This window comes from Chanodichthys erythropterus, chromosome 19, assembly GCF_024489055.1.
Source record: "Chanodichthys erythropterus isolate Z2021 chromosome 19, ASM2448905v1, whole genome shotgun sequence".
NCBI classification, from domain to species: Eukaryota; Metazoa; Chordata; class Actinopteri; order Cypriniformes; family Xenocyprididae; genus Chanodichthys; species Chanodichthys erythropterus.
Window position 1 is genome coordinate 10,938,886 of NC_090239.1, and position 15,010 is coordinate 10,953,895.

The 15,010-nt window shown below is 38.3% G+C and overlaps 2 protein-coding genes across 3 annotated transcripts in view; both read right to left on the bottom strand.

Moving 5' to 3' along the window:
* Positions 1-273: 273 nt before the first annotated feature.
* On the bottom strand, positions 274-1,359 carry nog3 (noggin 3). Its single transcript, XM_067369843.1, has one exon. The coding sequence runs from the start codon at positions 946-948 to the stop codon at positions 274-276; it is 675 nt and encodes a 224-aa protein (XP_067225944.1). The 5' UTR covers positions 949-1,359.
* Positions 1,360-9,622: 8,263 nt separating this feature from the next.
* Positions 9,623-15,010, bottom strand: part of ankfn1a (ankyrin repeat and fibronectin type III domain containing 1a) — a 91,749-nt gene continuing 86,361 nt past the window's right edge. The window contains exons 23-24 of one of the 2 annotated variants that reach the window (XM_067369637.1): positions 12,670-12,883; positions 9,623-10,967 (exon numbers count right to left, since the gene is read on the bottom strand). In XM_067369637.1, coding sequence (XP_067225738.1) covers positions 10,216-10,967; positions 12,670-12,883 — 966 coding nt within the window. In that variant the 3' untranslated portion in view covers positions 9,623-10,215. Of the gene's footprint in view, positions 10,968-12,633; positions 12,884-15,010 lie in introns of both variants that reach the window. The other variant, XM_067369636.1, reaches the window with a different exon arrangement.

The following is a 15,010-nucleotide window of genomic DNA, read 5'->3' on the forward strand; positions in this document are numbered from 1 at the left end:
TTTTTTTACAAATGAATCAGGCACCACTTTACATTACAGTGTCCATGTTAGACATACATTACTATAATTATTCACTATAATGATTATAATACCAAGCAGCTCCACAAAAGAATCACATGTTAAAGTTTCATCAGCATCACTCAGTACTTCTGTATGAAATTACACAGTAACATGAACACCAATGTAAAGTGTAACCTAAAATGGCAGCACATATACATCAAATATACATTCCTACACTGGACAGTGCATGTGAGAAGGAGCACGGAGCTTATTTCAGTTCGGGCAGGAGCATTTGCACTCTGATATAATGGGGTACTGAACTGGTATCCAGGCACATTTGAGCCCACCCTTCCTCTGCAGGCACCTCCATCGCAAAACCGTAAAATGGCTGGATTTGGCAGGTTTGCAAACCATCCCTTCTGGAACCGAACAAGACCTTTTATTGTAGCAGCTGCCCACCTTCACATAGCGGGGCCAGAATCGGTTCCCCAGGTCCTGCCATGTGTGCACCACCGGACAGAAGGCATAGGTCCACAGCCACAGCTGAAGCCTTCTTCTGAGTTTCTTACTGGGCTTGTGTTTTTTCCCATGCTGGATCTCAAACTCCATAGCTTTGATTTCTTTGGGCATGGTGCCGGTGGGACGCTGTTTCATGAGCTCTGACTCGTTCAGGTCGTCCTGTCCTGCGTATTTGTCCTCTGGCGGGCTGATGGACATGAAGTTCTGATCGAATTTACTGCCTAGTATGGCTTTGAGTTCAGTCTCGTTCAGATCCTGCTCCTTAGGGTCCAGTATGGGATCCGGGTCCTCCTTGAGTTCCACTATAGGCAGACTGTCACTGGGAATGGGACGGAGGAGGTAGAAATGTTGGCACATCCCTTCTTCTATCCTGAATCCGAGGGAGAAAATGAGCACGTATGTAGCCAGAAAATACGACACGTTATCCATCTTTCGGCTGTGGGTGTCGGATGCTCGATTAATCCGCGCGCTTGAGTGTTCGCTTGAGTTTTTGGCGAGCCGTGAGCGCGCAGTCTCCAGCGCGCGCGGTGGCTATCCACGAGCGATCTCCCTAGAAAGTGTTCATTCAGTTCAAACGGCACTATCCTCGGTGCCGCTTCGTGCGTAAATGCGATCGGAGATCCAAGAACGCTGTGTCAGTATCTACTTTGTGGTCATGCCGGGCGTCTCGTTCCGCTTTTACGCACAGGTTCCCATCAGCAGAAGGGTTCATGACAGCATCAGGCGTTTTCAGCCGGAGCCGGTCTCCTCTTTGAGTTCGCGGGCTCCTCGCGTCTGAATCCGGAGTCCTGGTGTCTGAGGAGGATCCGCATGGTTTCTGGTGATGTGCGCCGAACTGAGAATCACCTGGCTCGTCTGATTTATTCTCGCGGGTCGCGATAGAACCCAAAGACCCATTCTCAATTGTGGGTCTGTTGCCAGAGCTCCACGACACCTCCTTCTATTTAGGGAGGGGAGGGGGGTGGGATGGACCGGGAGTGGGGTATGGGGGTGGGTGGGGTATAATAAGGGGGTCCGGAGGCCTGTCTAACGTTGGTCGCCCTCTGCCGGTGCGCGCGCACATGCGTGACATGTCAAGATGAATGACAGCAGCGAGGACTTCGGAACGAGTCTTTGGGATCTGTGTGAAATTCATTAGTTGTCATTTCTTTCAGTTATATAATTGTTCTTATATAAAACTTATACTAATATTGTAAGTATAACTTATATAAAACCATATCTTAGCCTACATAAACCTTTTTGTTTGTGTAAAGTAAAAAAGAGAGATCTTTTTACTTTAAATTTAGTTTAAAACACACGTCGATTTAAATGTTATCTTTGTAGTTGCTTTTATACATTTTTGAAAAACTATTATAACATTTTCTAAAATTAATTCGATTTAAAAACTTGCTCCCACTTAGGTTTCCTTAAAGCGTTAGTTCACCAAAAAATGAAAATTATGTCATTTATTACTCACCCTAATGTCGTTCTACACCCGACCTTCGTTCATCTTCGGAACACAAATTAAGATATTTTTTTGATGAAATCTGATTGCTCTGAATCAGTGGTACGGAGCGATAATGTCACGTGATTTCAGTAAACGAGGCTTCGTTACGTTATAAATGTTTCGAAATTTCAATAGTGTATCAATTTGATACACGATCCGAACCACTGATTCGAAACAAAAGATTCGTAAAGCTTCGAAGCAGTGTTTTAAAATCGGCCATCACGAGATATTGTTGAAAAGTCATTATTTCGTTTTTTGGCACACAAAAAGTATTCTCGTCACTTTATAATATTAAGGTTGAACCACTGTACTCACATGAACTGTTTTAAATATGTTTTTAGAAGCTCTCTGGGATCTGAAAGTGTTAATTCTCTTGCTGGCAATAGAGGCCTCACTGAACCAATAGATTTTATCAAAAATATCTTAATTTGTGTTCTGAAGATTAACGAATGTCTTACGGGTGTAAAACGACATGAGGGTGAGTGATTAATGACAGAATTTAAATTTTTGGGTGAACTAACCCTTTAACTACTATGTATTTACATTTAAATTAATCATTTGAAACAATGCACTTATCGTACATACATGATTTTTCATTGTACTTGTATTTAAAAAAAATACCTGCATGAAATCACATCTGTAATAATTTTTGTAATTACATTTATAATTACACTGTTGGCCCATCCCTTACACCTTAAACCATCCTTAAACTTACCCATACAACCAAATCTGTCCCTAACCTTACCCGTATCCCACCTCAATTGCAGCAAAAGTGTTTTTGCAATACAATATGAACACAATAAGTACATTGTAGTTATTGTTTGATGTAAGTACATGGTAGTTAATGCCACCTAATATGAAGTGGGACCAAAAACTTCAAGTAACCACCAAGTAAAATGCATTAAAAAAATTGAAATGTGGAAAAAAAGTGCCTTTTTATAAAGTTTGTCTGCTGCTGTATACAATACATACACGACATACACTGCTGTGAGCAAGTAAGACATGCTGCTGCTGTACAAAATAGCATAGATGAATCACCCGTAGCAGATCTATACAGGTGGAGCTGGGGAAGGTGGAGGGTTTCTGAAAGCACGCTGCAAACTGCTACGGCAAATGCCGACCAAATATTTAAAGGATGAGCAGCAAGCTCATTGGCTGATACAGCAGGAACCAATCAGCTGTGCCCTAGAGAATGATGTGATTGCAAGCAGATTGAGTTAAGGACCTATCAACCTGCCCCATCTAGATTTTTTTGACAGAACTTTGCATTTCTCTCAGGGTTTCCCCCCCCCAAGAATTTTAGCCTTTTAATTAGACTTTTCCACACAGTTACAACACTTTGGCATTTTTGAAAGGCCCACCAAAACATGTCAAAATCACTTTTAATTTAGAATGAAAAACTATTTCATGCCATTCAAGTAATTTTTGTAATTGATGCAGACAAAAAAAAAAAAAGTTTACTGAAAGAAGATTTATTGAATTCCTCGTTTATAAAAAGTGAATGTATAGGCCTACAGCATGTATTGCTCTTCTGTTTAATTCATTGTCAGTCGGTAGCCTATCAGCTATTCTGAGATGCTTTCTAAAATAAAATCAATGGATGCCACTGTCCGCTGGCTTTTTTTGGCTTCTCTTTCGAATGACAAGGTTGCATTCAGATATCCCAGAAGAGTTCCACATCTCCTATGATATTCCTGTGCTCCTCTTTAACATTTAAATTGACCTTAGAGCAATTTTCTGGATTGCTCCTGTGTCAGCGAGTGTCCGGCGCCAGTAGAATGCGAGTTCTTATTTAAAAGAAAGGAAGTGGGCTGAAATTATGTTTTTGAGATAAGCTTGCCAACCGACTGTAGTGACGAAGGAATCCATGGCCCTTGAAAATGGCCTATCCTCCGGCTAGAATTACAGAACGCAGGACCGGCGCAGTCTCTTGCTGAACAAAGGCATTTCTCAGAGCCAAATAAAGAGCTATGCTGTTTTCCAGAGTCCTCTATATGAACATAAAACTGATTAATGCATTTGTGATGAACAGACGCCATACTGTTTAGTATTAAATGTCACTCATAATAAGTGTCTTAACCTGTGAACTGCAGCTCAGTTGATGTATGCTGTTATACTTTCGTGGATTCCTTCATTCTGTCTTGTAATTTGTACCAATGACTGTTTAACTGTGTTCCAGTGGTTGCCATGGAAGTGTGTGTTGGGACAAATAGCACAGTGGATTAGAGGCCGTATTCAAACAGGCTGTCAATTTTAGCTGTGAACTGAGAACACTGCGTCATTCCGGACTTAATCATCAGATCATCTCCTTGATAGCACTATTCTCACTATTCCAACATACACACACACATTCTCCTTTCTTTCCGCTAACTGACGGCGATATCCACGTGTTTCGAATCATCTGGAGGAATATTTGTCCTTTGATTTTCGTGGAATATCTGGGCAAAGGCCAGTCGCGCCTCCATGACCATCAATGTATGGTCCGACTCTGAAGTTCATTTAATCTTAATGACGGATCAGAAGGCCTCCCAGCTCGAGGTCAAAATATTCCTGATTCTTTCATGACCCTGCTAGATAAAAATGTCATTTGTTTTTGTTTAGTTCCTGGTGAAGACCTTTGATGATCTAACAAGAGAGCAATTTGAACGGTCGATTTGAAAGTTACGGTTTCACTGTAGCTAACATGCGGTCAGGTCAGCTTTAAATACAAACATACTCACTCAGACAGAGTCTCTGTCTATTGGCCTGTTTGTTGAAATTGTTAACACTTTAAACCAAGCTTGATATACATTCATAAAAAAATCTTAAATACATCTATAACAAAAAATAATGAAAATTATATATAATATATATATTTTTGGTATTTTTAAATCTGTATTCAACCTCTGTAAGACATTTCTCAATTATATATTGACAGAATATTACACACACACAGTTCATGCAAGTACAGTGGTTCAATATTAATATTATAAAGCGACAAGAATATTTTTGGTGCGACAAAAAAACAAAATAACGACTTATTTAGTGATGGCCGATTTCAAAACACTGCTTCAGGAAGCTTCGGAGCGTTATGAATCAGCGTGTCGAATCATGATTCGGATCGCGTGTCAAACCGCCAAACTGCTGAAATCACGTGACTTTGGCGCTCCGAACCGCTGATTCGACACGCTGATTCATAACGCTCCGAAGCTTCATGAAGCAGTGTTTTGAAATCAGCCATCACTAAATAAGTCATTATTTTGTTTTTTTGGCACACCAAAAATATTCTCGTCACTTTATAATATTAATATTGAACCACTGTACTCACATGAACCGATTTAAATATGTTTTTAGTACATTAAAGGATCTTGAGAGAGGAAATGTCATTGCTCCCTATGGAGGCCTCACGGAGCCATCGGATTTTAACAAAAATATATTCATTTGCGTTACGAAGATGAAAGAAGGTCTTACAGATGTGGAACGGCATGAGGGTGAGTAATAAACGACAGAATTTTCATTTTTGGGTGAACTAAACCTGTAACATTTTTGTTGTTATTTAAAAACAAACAAGCAAGCCCAGACCAGGTGAGAAAAAGTAACGCAAAAGTAATCTAACACATTACTTTTCATAAAAAGTAACTAAGTAACTCAATTCGTTACTTTTTAGGGAGTAACGCAATACTGTAATGCATTACTTTTAAAAGTAACTTTCCCCAACAGCATTAACAAAGATTAATCCATACTGTAACAAATGTAAGGCTCATTGTTTGTTATTTTGAATTAACACGTTAACATTAATTAATGGGAAAAAACAAAACACAGCATAAAAAACATAAAATATTTACACTGAAATGTTTATTTTTTATGACTTAAATACATCTGTCACAGAGTCATATTCAAGATGCATCACAAAAAGCAAACAAGTTACAACAGAAACTTTTATGACATGGACCAACACAACAAAAATACAATACTGAAATATATTATTTGGATCAATAAATGCATAATGCAAAAATATACAGATATGATGCTTTAATTGTTTTGGCTTGCATTGTGCACAGTATAAAGGTATCAAGACAAATATACTATATAATTTAACAATAATACCCCACCTGGAATGGCAGTTGCAAACAGTTTAATGATTTAACTGGAATACGTAAGGTGGGACGTGGTATATAATGCCTCGTCGCTGTGGGGTTGTGTTGAATGCATACTGAAAGAACAAGGCCCGAACACACCGGTGTGTCAGAGCAGTGCATTTTACCCACAAGATCTTGAGCACCAGCCGACATCACTGTACATTAACCAGGAAGATGAAACATTTTTACAATCCTTCAGGAGAAAGTCCAGTTTCAATATATTTTTGGAAATCGACAAACGGTTTGTGCAAATACCATTTTTTTTCTTTCTTTTTGTAAAAAAACCCAAAAACAAACACTACAAACATTAACAAAGTTTTGAAACATTGCAACAGATACATTTACGATGCTGCTTGCAAAAGCTGCCCTTTTTCATCTGGGAAATTGTTTCACTTATTAGGGCATACATATGGATTTATTAATAAATATATACTATATTCACAATAAATCTGTTAAGTAATAATCATTGCAAAACGAATGTGGTATAGTTTTACAGAATTAACGATGCTTTACTAAACAAACTACCTTTTTGGTTATGTCCTTGGACCATAACTTGCATTTCATTTCAAATATCTATGGCTTTATTGACAAAACGAATGAAATTAGAAATTATGCACTTACAAATCATCCAAATATTCATGATCGTGTGTTCATATAAAGTGGCACAATTTTGCAGTACAAGCAAAAATAAGTTTGCACCTTCCTCCGCAAAAGGTCAAAAGTGGTCCGATTCAAAAAAAGTCCAGATATCAAAACTCTTATTACACTAAAAGTCGTGGGATGCAAATATACTGTATATATTAAAAGTGCAGTTTTTCTCATTCCTTCAACCTGTAAAACATAAGTGGTTTTCATTTCCTTTCAAAACAGTGGATTAACCCGCATAAATAGGAACAGAAACAAACAAATTACGTGAATCTTCAAATGTGAACGATCACACACCACAAACCACCATCGTATGGTAAACATCGCACAACTCAAGGTATTTTTCAATGAAACACATTCTGTGGAACAAATGTCACGCACTCTTTCCCTGGAACTACATAATAGCTTTTTAATTTGAAAAGGGCTCTCGTGTTTGGTAACAGAGTCTATAGTGATGGGATCATTTTTCATTCATCCAGTGTTTCTCAACACTGAAACACTATCGATTTGAAACAGATGTAATGTGAAGGGGATTATGTCACTTCATACATCAATAGTAGGAGCAAACCATTCTAAATGGGCAGTGAAATTAGCGGATACATCGATCTTTCATTGCAAGTAAACACAACTGAATTTTAACCGGCCGTCAAATCACCTAACTCCACTCTTAACCTAAATACACCACAATAGAGCAAAACAGCATGTTTGCAGGAGTAAAAATCCCATTCATTTTCTCCACAGAGAACTTGAATAGTAATATAGGGGGGTTGGTAAGATTTTTAAACGTTTTTGAAAGAAGTCTCTCATGCTGCATTTACAAAATACAGTTAAAAACAATAATAGTGTAAAATATTATTTTAATTTAAAATATATATTTTTTTTAATATGTAATTATTCCTGAATTCTCAGCATCACATGACCTTCAGAAGTCATTCTAATATGCTGATTTGGTGCTCAAGAAAAATTTATTATGATCTACAGTATGTTGAAAATCTATTGATAATTTTTTTCTGGATTCTTTAATGAATAGGTATTTAGACCCCATTTACACTAGTGCGTTTTAAAACAAAAACGATCTTCGCCTACAGCGGTGTTTCTACAGCGTTTCAGAAACAATCTCCATCTATACTACACGACCAAAAACATATGTCACATGACCATTCATGCACACTGGGCATGTGCATACAAGTGTAAACAGTTGTCTCTTGCGCACGTAGGTAGCTGCAGTATTAAAAAGAGTTGAACTGCACAATGGCAGCTAAAAATGACAATAAATCCAGTAAAGATTGCAGTTGAGTCTTCATGTTATTGTTTACACGGTCGTCAAGGATACGTAGAGTGAGCGTGGTCAGCCATGTCATCGTTTTCAAAAGTCTCCGTTTTGGTCCGTTTATAATGAAACGCAACCCTGGCGTTTTCAAACTAAAATGGGCTCTGCAGCGTTTTCAAAAAGTCTCTTTTTGAGGTTCGAAAACACTGGCATAGAGTAATCAATAGGCGTAATTGTAGCAAAACGTATGCGTTTTAAAATGAAAATGCACTAGTGTAAACGGGGCCTGAAATGCAACCCCGGCATTTTCAAACTAAAACGGGCTCTGCAGCGTTTTCGAAAGTTTCCATTTTCATGGTTCAAAAACACTGGCGTAGTGTAAGCGTAACAAATCTTATGCTGTAGCCGACAGGTGTAACCGTAGCAAAACTTATGCTTTTTAAAACGAAAAATGTACTAGTGGAAACGGGGCCTTAAAGGGTTAGTTCACCCAAAAATGAAAATGATGTCATTAATGACTCACCCTCATGTCGTTCCAAACCCGTAAGACCTCCGTTCATCTTCGGAACACAGTTTAAAATAGTTTAGATTTAGTCCGAGAGCTTTCTGTCCCTCCATTGAAAATGTATGTACGGTATACTGTCCATGTCCAGAAAGGTAATAAAAACATCATCAAAGTAGTCCATGTGACATCAGTGGGTTAGATAGACGTTTTTGAAGCATCTAAAATATATTTTGGTCCAAAAATAACAAAAACTCCGACTTTATTCAGCATTGTATTCTCTTCCGGGTCTGTTGTATATCCGCTTTCACTCCACAGTGACGCTGCTGCTTCTTCTTTCCTGTTTTACGGCGGTTGGCATCCAGCTTATTGGTGCATTACCGCCCCCTTCTGCTCCGGACAGTGACGCGATTAGGACATCCATGACATGCACACTTACGCACCATTTTAAAAAATATAGCAATACCAAAATACAAACAATGTAGAATAGCTTGAATACAGCGTGCGTCTCCCTCAGACTGTAAACGAAGCTCGGGCGCACCGGATAACACGTAATCAGCGTCATTGTCCGGAGCAGAAGGGGGCGGTAATGCACCAATAAGCTGGATGCCAACCGCCATAAAACAGGAAAGAAGAAGCAGCAGCGTCACTGTGGAGTGAAAGCGGATATACAACAGACCCGGAAAAGAATACAATGCTGAATAAAGTTGTAGTTTTTGTTATTTTTGGACCAAAATGTATTTTAGATGCTTCAAAAACTTCTAACTAACCCACTGATGTCACATGGACTACTTTGATGATGTTTTTATTACCTTTCTGGACATGGACAGTATACCGTACATACATTTTCAATGGAGGGACAGAAAGCTCTCGGACTAAATCTAAAATATCCTAAACTGTGTTCCGAAGATGAACGGAGGTCTTACGGGTTTGGAACGACATGAGGGTGAGTCATTAATGACATCATTTTCATTTTTGGGTGAACTAACCCTTTCAAGAACAGCATTTATTTGAAATAAAACATCTTTTGTAAAATTAAAATAGCTTTACTGTCACTTTTGATCAATTTAATGCATCTTTGCTGAATAAAAGTATTAATTTATTTTTAAAAAATATCTTAAACTTAGGAAAATTATTATATCATAATAACATCACACACTTTCGTTAAATATTTTGTACTTCAATCATAAAAGATCTTAAATACGCACTCTTGTAGCTTCTAATAAAGAAATCTGTAATTTTAAAAACACTGGTCGGTTTTATTCATGACTTTGAAGTCTTTCAGTCTGAAGAAGCTTTTGAAACCCCTATGGTGAAAATTAATGGGAAAAATACACTCAGTACAAATGATGCTGAAAAAGTGGGCGCTAACTGTTGGGCTATATTGGCTGAGGCAATTTCAAGTTCTGAGGAAAAGCAGTGCTTTGTTTCACGTTGCATTGATAATCGACATTTTAACAGTCAGAGCCATCATTTATGAGTCCCGCAGAGTTGACCAGCAACTTCATCCTCTGCAGAGAGGATGCAAGAATTGATTAGGCTAAGTGTTCACTCATTACAACTGTGAGCTGTTGTAAATGGTGCGGTTGGAGAGGAAAAGGGTAGTTTTGGAGCTCTGAGGCGACTCAAGTGTCGAGAAGACCACACGTCTACGTGATGGAATGCTTATATCATCCTAAAGAGTGCTGCTGAGAATCTCTGACACTTGTTCATTCGTTAGCTCATCCGAATCTACATCCTGAGCTTCCGCTGTAGTGCCGTATCCCGATCCGGTCTCTCCGGCGGCCTCTCCTCTCGATCCCTTCTCCTTCTCCTCCCAGTGTGGGGCATCTCTGCAGGGTGACGTCTTGCTGCACGACTCTACAAAGATCCTACGAACGTTAGGCTTAGATTCTCTGTAGGTTGCCCTGTACTCATCCAAACTGTAGGAGTTAGTGGGAGAGAGCGGCGTCTCCAGCGGCAGGTCCATATCGCTTTGTCTGGTGTAGATGCCTTCGGATAGCGAGGGAGTGTGACTCTCGCTCTGTACGCGCAGCCAGCGGTGCGGCCCGCCAAAATAACTCCTTTGGGGATGGCTTTTTGACAGCATCTTACGTTTTGTTGGTGGATCGGCCAGGAACTTGCAGCGGGATGGCTTGTCTGTGGCTTTCACAGAATAAGACGACAGCGACAGGTCTTCCATGTCCTTAGTGCATGATTCGGTCTCCAGGATGGACTTTGAGCAAGCGCTGTACTTGAGATCGTGCATCTGAAGGACGTCGGGTGCGCTACCGCTGAGGACGTGCACGGCCTGATGGGAGAGATCTTGGGCTGAGGAGTAAACTAAGTCCAGGTCACGAGGGCTCAGAGCGTCACTGGAGTCATAGTCACTGTCTGTGGGGAGGAAGACCTCCGAGCAGCCCTCTTCATCTGAACCCGGTTGGGACTCTGCAACAAATGTGGGTTGATAATAAGTATGGAAATGTTAAGTCCAGCGTATGTGGAATCAGAAAAGCAAAAATTGATTTTAATAATAAAATAAACATTTTGAAAGGATACTTCTGTCTAAAATCCTATCAAAAATTTGATTGGATGAACCTTTTTTGGGGGGGAGGGGCAGTGAGATTTTGTAATGTTTTTGAAAGAAGTTTCTTATTTGATCAAAAATACAGTAAAAATAGCAATATTGTAAAACATTATTTCAATTTGAAATACCTTTTTTCTAATTTAATATATTTTAAAATGCAATTTATTCCTGTGATGGCAAAGCTACATTTTCAGCAGCCATTACTCCAGTCTTCAGTCACATGATCCTTTAAAACATTCATTATTATCAGTGCTGAAAATTTGGAAAACAAATTAAGATATTTTTCAATGAATCCGATGGCTCAGTGAGGCCTGCATTGCCAGCAAGATAATTGACATTTATTCCACAATATCTAGTGATGGGCGCTTTCAAAACACTGCTTCATGAAGCTTCAAAGCTTTACGAATCTTTTGTTTCTAATCAGTGGTTTGGAGCGCCAAAATCACATGATTTCAGTAAACGAGGCTTTGTCATGTCATAAGTGTTTTGAAACTTCAATATTTCACGTGACTTTGGCAGTTTGATACACACTCTGAACCACTGATTCGAAACAAATGATTCATAAAGCTTTGAAGCTTCATGAAGCAGTGTTTTGAAATCGCCCATCACTAGATATTGTTAAAACATATACATGTTTTAAATATGTTTTTAGTAGCTTTCTGGGCATTGAAAAGGGGAGTGTTATTGCTGGCAATGCAGGCCTCACTGAGCCATGTGATTTTATCAAAAAAATCCTAATTTGTTCCGATAATGAAGGTCTTACGGGTTTGGAACGACATGAGAATGAGTAAGTTTTGGGTGAACTAACCCTTTAAAGTAAAGAAATACACATATTCTTTCTGAAAAATCTAATCTAATTTAATGTTGTGGGTTGTTGAGTTTACATCCCATACACATAATGCAATAATTATAAATCCTGAAAAATGTGGCATATAAAAGTTAGAAAATAAAAGTAAAAACACCCAGCAGACTGGCAATATGCATCTTTATTGTGCACATTTGACCACATAAGTAATAATATTTTAACTGACTTAACATCTGTTGTTAATTGTACACATTTCTTAATACATTCAAAATAAATTTAAGGCGTATTTTATCACTATTGCAAGATTTTGATTTAATCACACACTGCGACACAGGCAAAACTCAGAATCATTAAATCATCAATATTTGCTCTTAAATGATGACCGAGGTCTATGAATAAAAATAATTTGCCAATCCTTAGTTTGTTCTTTTACAGACTGAAATCTAAAGGACCCATAATTTCCAACAATCACAGGGTGCCAGTTACTTAAGTGCCTCTGCTGAGTGCTGCAATTTCATCTATTTTCTTGAAAATTGGTGTCTTTTATCAAATTTTTGATGCCACTTTTGATTTATTTCCTGGAAAAACGTTCTTTCGTGTTCTAAAGGCTGTCAAAAAATGCTATGTTCTCACTACTTAAACGCGCAAATATCATTGCAAATACAATACATAAAATAAATGCAACAAAAACATGCAGTCAAGCACGACACATATTTTTATACCTGGATGAATGGCAGCTATTGAAAAATAGCATTTACCAATTGTGGGCTTTCGTCTCCTCATTTCTGGAGAGGGCGAGGGAGTGGGCACGTAGTCTGTGTTAGAGGACGTGGAGTCATTCTTCTGGACAGGAGGCTCCACGCTGACATCTACAAGCCAGGTGATAGGCACCCAACCGAGAGGCTGTTTATAGCGGGCGTACTGCAGGGCATTGGTGATCCAGCGGACGTCTCGCCACATCTCGTCCAATTGCTTCAAAAACACAAAGAAAAAAACAAAGAGAGGTTAAGTGTGCTCTTATTTCATTGGCATTGCTGAAAATAAGGTTAGCTTGAAAACGAAAGGGTGCTCTTTAAATGTTGATTCGATAAAAATGCAAATCGCAGCTTTCACTGTGAGAAACGTGGTATTTCCCCCACACAAACGTCGCAAGCACTTTCCCCACAAACATCACAAAGCTTTTCAAACCATTAAAGCGCATCACACAAAAGCTTCAAAAGGAGGCCACAGAAAACTTGCTGTGAAGTCTGAAGGGGCATGACCGTGACTAATATCATAATTTATTTTGTGTCATCTTCCTCTGTTCACCAATCACAGCACGTCAGAGCTGAATTGTACATATTGCTCCTATTTAGTGTGCAAAAGCGAAATGAGAGGTAAAATGTGTTTTCAATCAGAGCAGAGCAACTTCCATGCAGTGAATCTTCACAACTACCGCTTTCATATTTTCCATCCTTGAGACGTACTATAGCAATTGTATTTACAAGGAGCTTATTTCAAATTGGAAGGAAAAAGGCTGAACAAAAATGCAGCAGGGTAGACGAAAAAACCCTGCAATCTGAGCTCTTTCTAGCAAATGCCACGAGAGATCCAGCTTATGGGAATGAGCCTTGACACCACAGGATGACTCCTTTGGAAAATATGCCGGGCTTCTAACGACAAAGAGGGGACTCCGGTATGACAAGGGCAATAGTATGAGTTTCTTTAGATTGCGAAATAGACTACTTCAACTAATAAATGTTTGGCTGATGCTGCTGGCTGGGAAATATTATAACAAATTAGGGGAAAATAAGAATAAATAAGCAGTGTGGCTTATATCACACCCAGTGCTCTAATATAGCGACTCTCAATCCAAAAATGAATCAGTGGTCGGTTCTGATAGGGTCGTCGACAGCAGGGAAAAATAATGTTAAATGGAAATAATAAAATGCAACTGACCATATAATGATGCATATTTTGGATAGCAAAATGAATAGGCCTGGCCATTAAATGGGATGAGAAAACGATTCACATTTTTATATACGCCAAAGGCCGTGCAATCTAACTCAAAAAGAATTTTGAGGCAAAATATTTGGTGAAAAATATTACAATACTAGATGCAACACAGACAGGCCTTCATTCTGGTAAAGTATAAGAAAAACAACACTAAGAAGAAGAAAACACGACTCAAACCACATTAAATGCAGGTTTGGTTACAAGGAGAAATAATTACCATTATTTGTTTCGTGTAGTGAATAACTGGATGCGAAGAGCATGAAAACATTAAAATTCAAATTCCTTTTCTGCCTGTCATGTTAATTTGCAAACATTTCATTTCAAGGGCATTTATTTGTTCACTTCAACAACTTTGCTGTCGGTTCAACGTGGAAGCTTGTTTCCGCCACTGAATAAAACAATTTAAAAGATAATTGTGACTTTTTATCTCACAATTGCGACTTTTCATCTTGCAATTCTGATTTTTTTCTTGTAATTATAACTTTTTTCTCACAATTGCGAGTTTATATCTCAGAATTCTGACATGTATTCTGACTTGTTTTATACTGAGATATAAACTCACAATTGTGAGTTATATAGTCCAATTCTGAGGGAAAAATTACTTTTTTTCTCAGAATTGCGAGTATATACCTCCCAATTCTGACTTTATAACTCACAATTGCGAGTTGATATTACGCAATTGACTTTATATCATGCAATTCTTACTTTATAACACCCAATAGCATATTTATATCTCCCAATTCTGACTTTATAACTCACAATTGCGAGTTGATATTACGCAATTGACTTTATATCATGCAATTCTTACTTTATAACACCCAATAGCATATTTATATCTCCCAATTCTGACTTTATAACTCACAATTGCGAATTTATATCTCACAATTCTGACTTCATAACTTGCAATTGCGAGTTGATATTACGCAATTGACTTTATATCATGCAATTCTTACTTTATAACACCCAATAGCATATTTATATCTCCCAATTCTGACTTTATAACTCACAATTGCGAATTTATATCTCACAATTCTGACTTTATAACTCGCAATTGTGAGTTGATATTACGCAATTGACTTTATATCATGCAATTCTTACTTTATA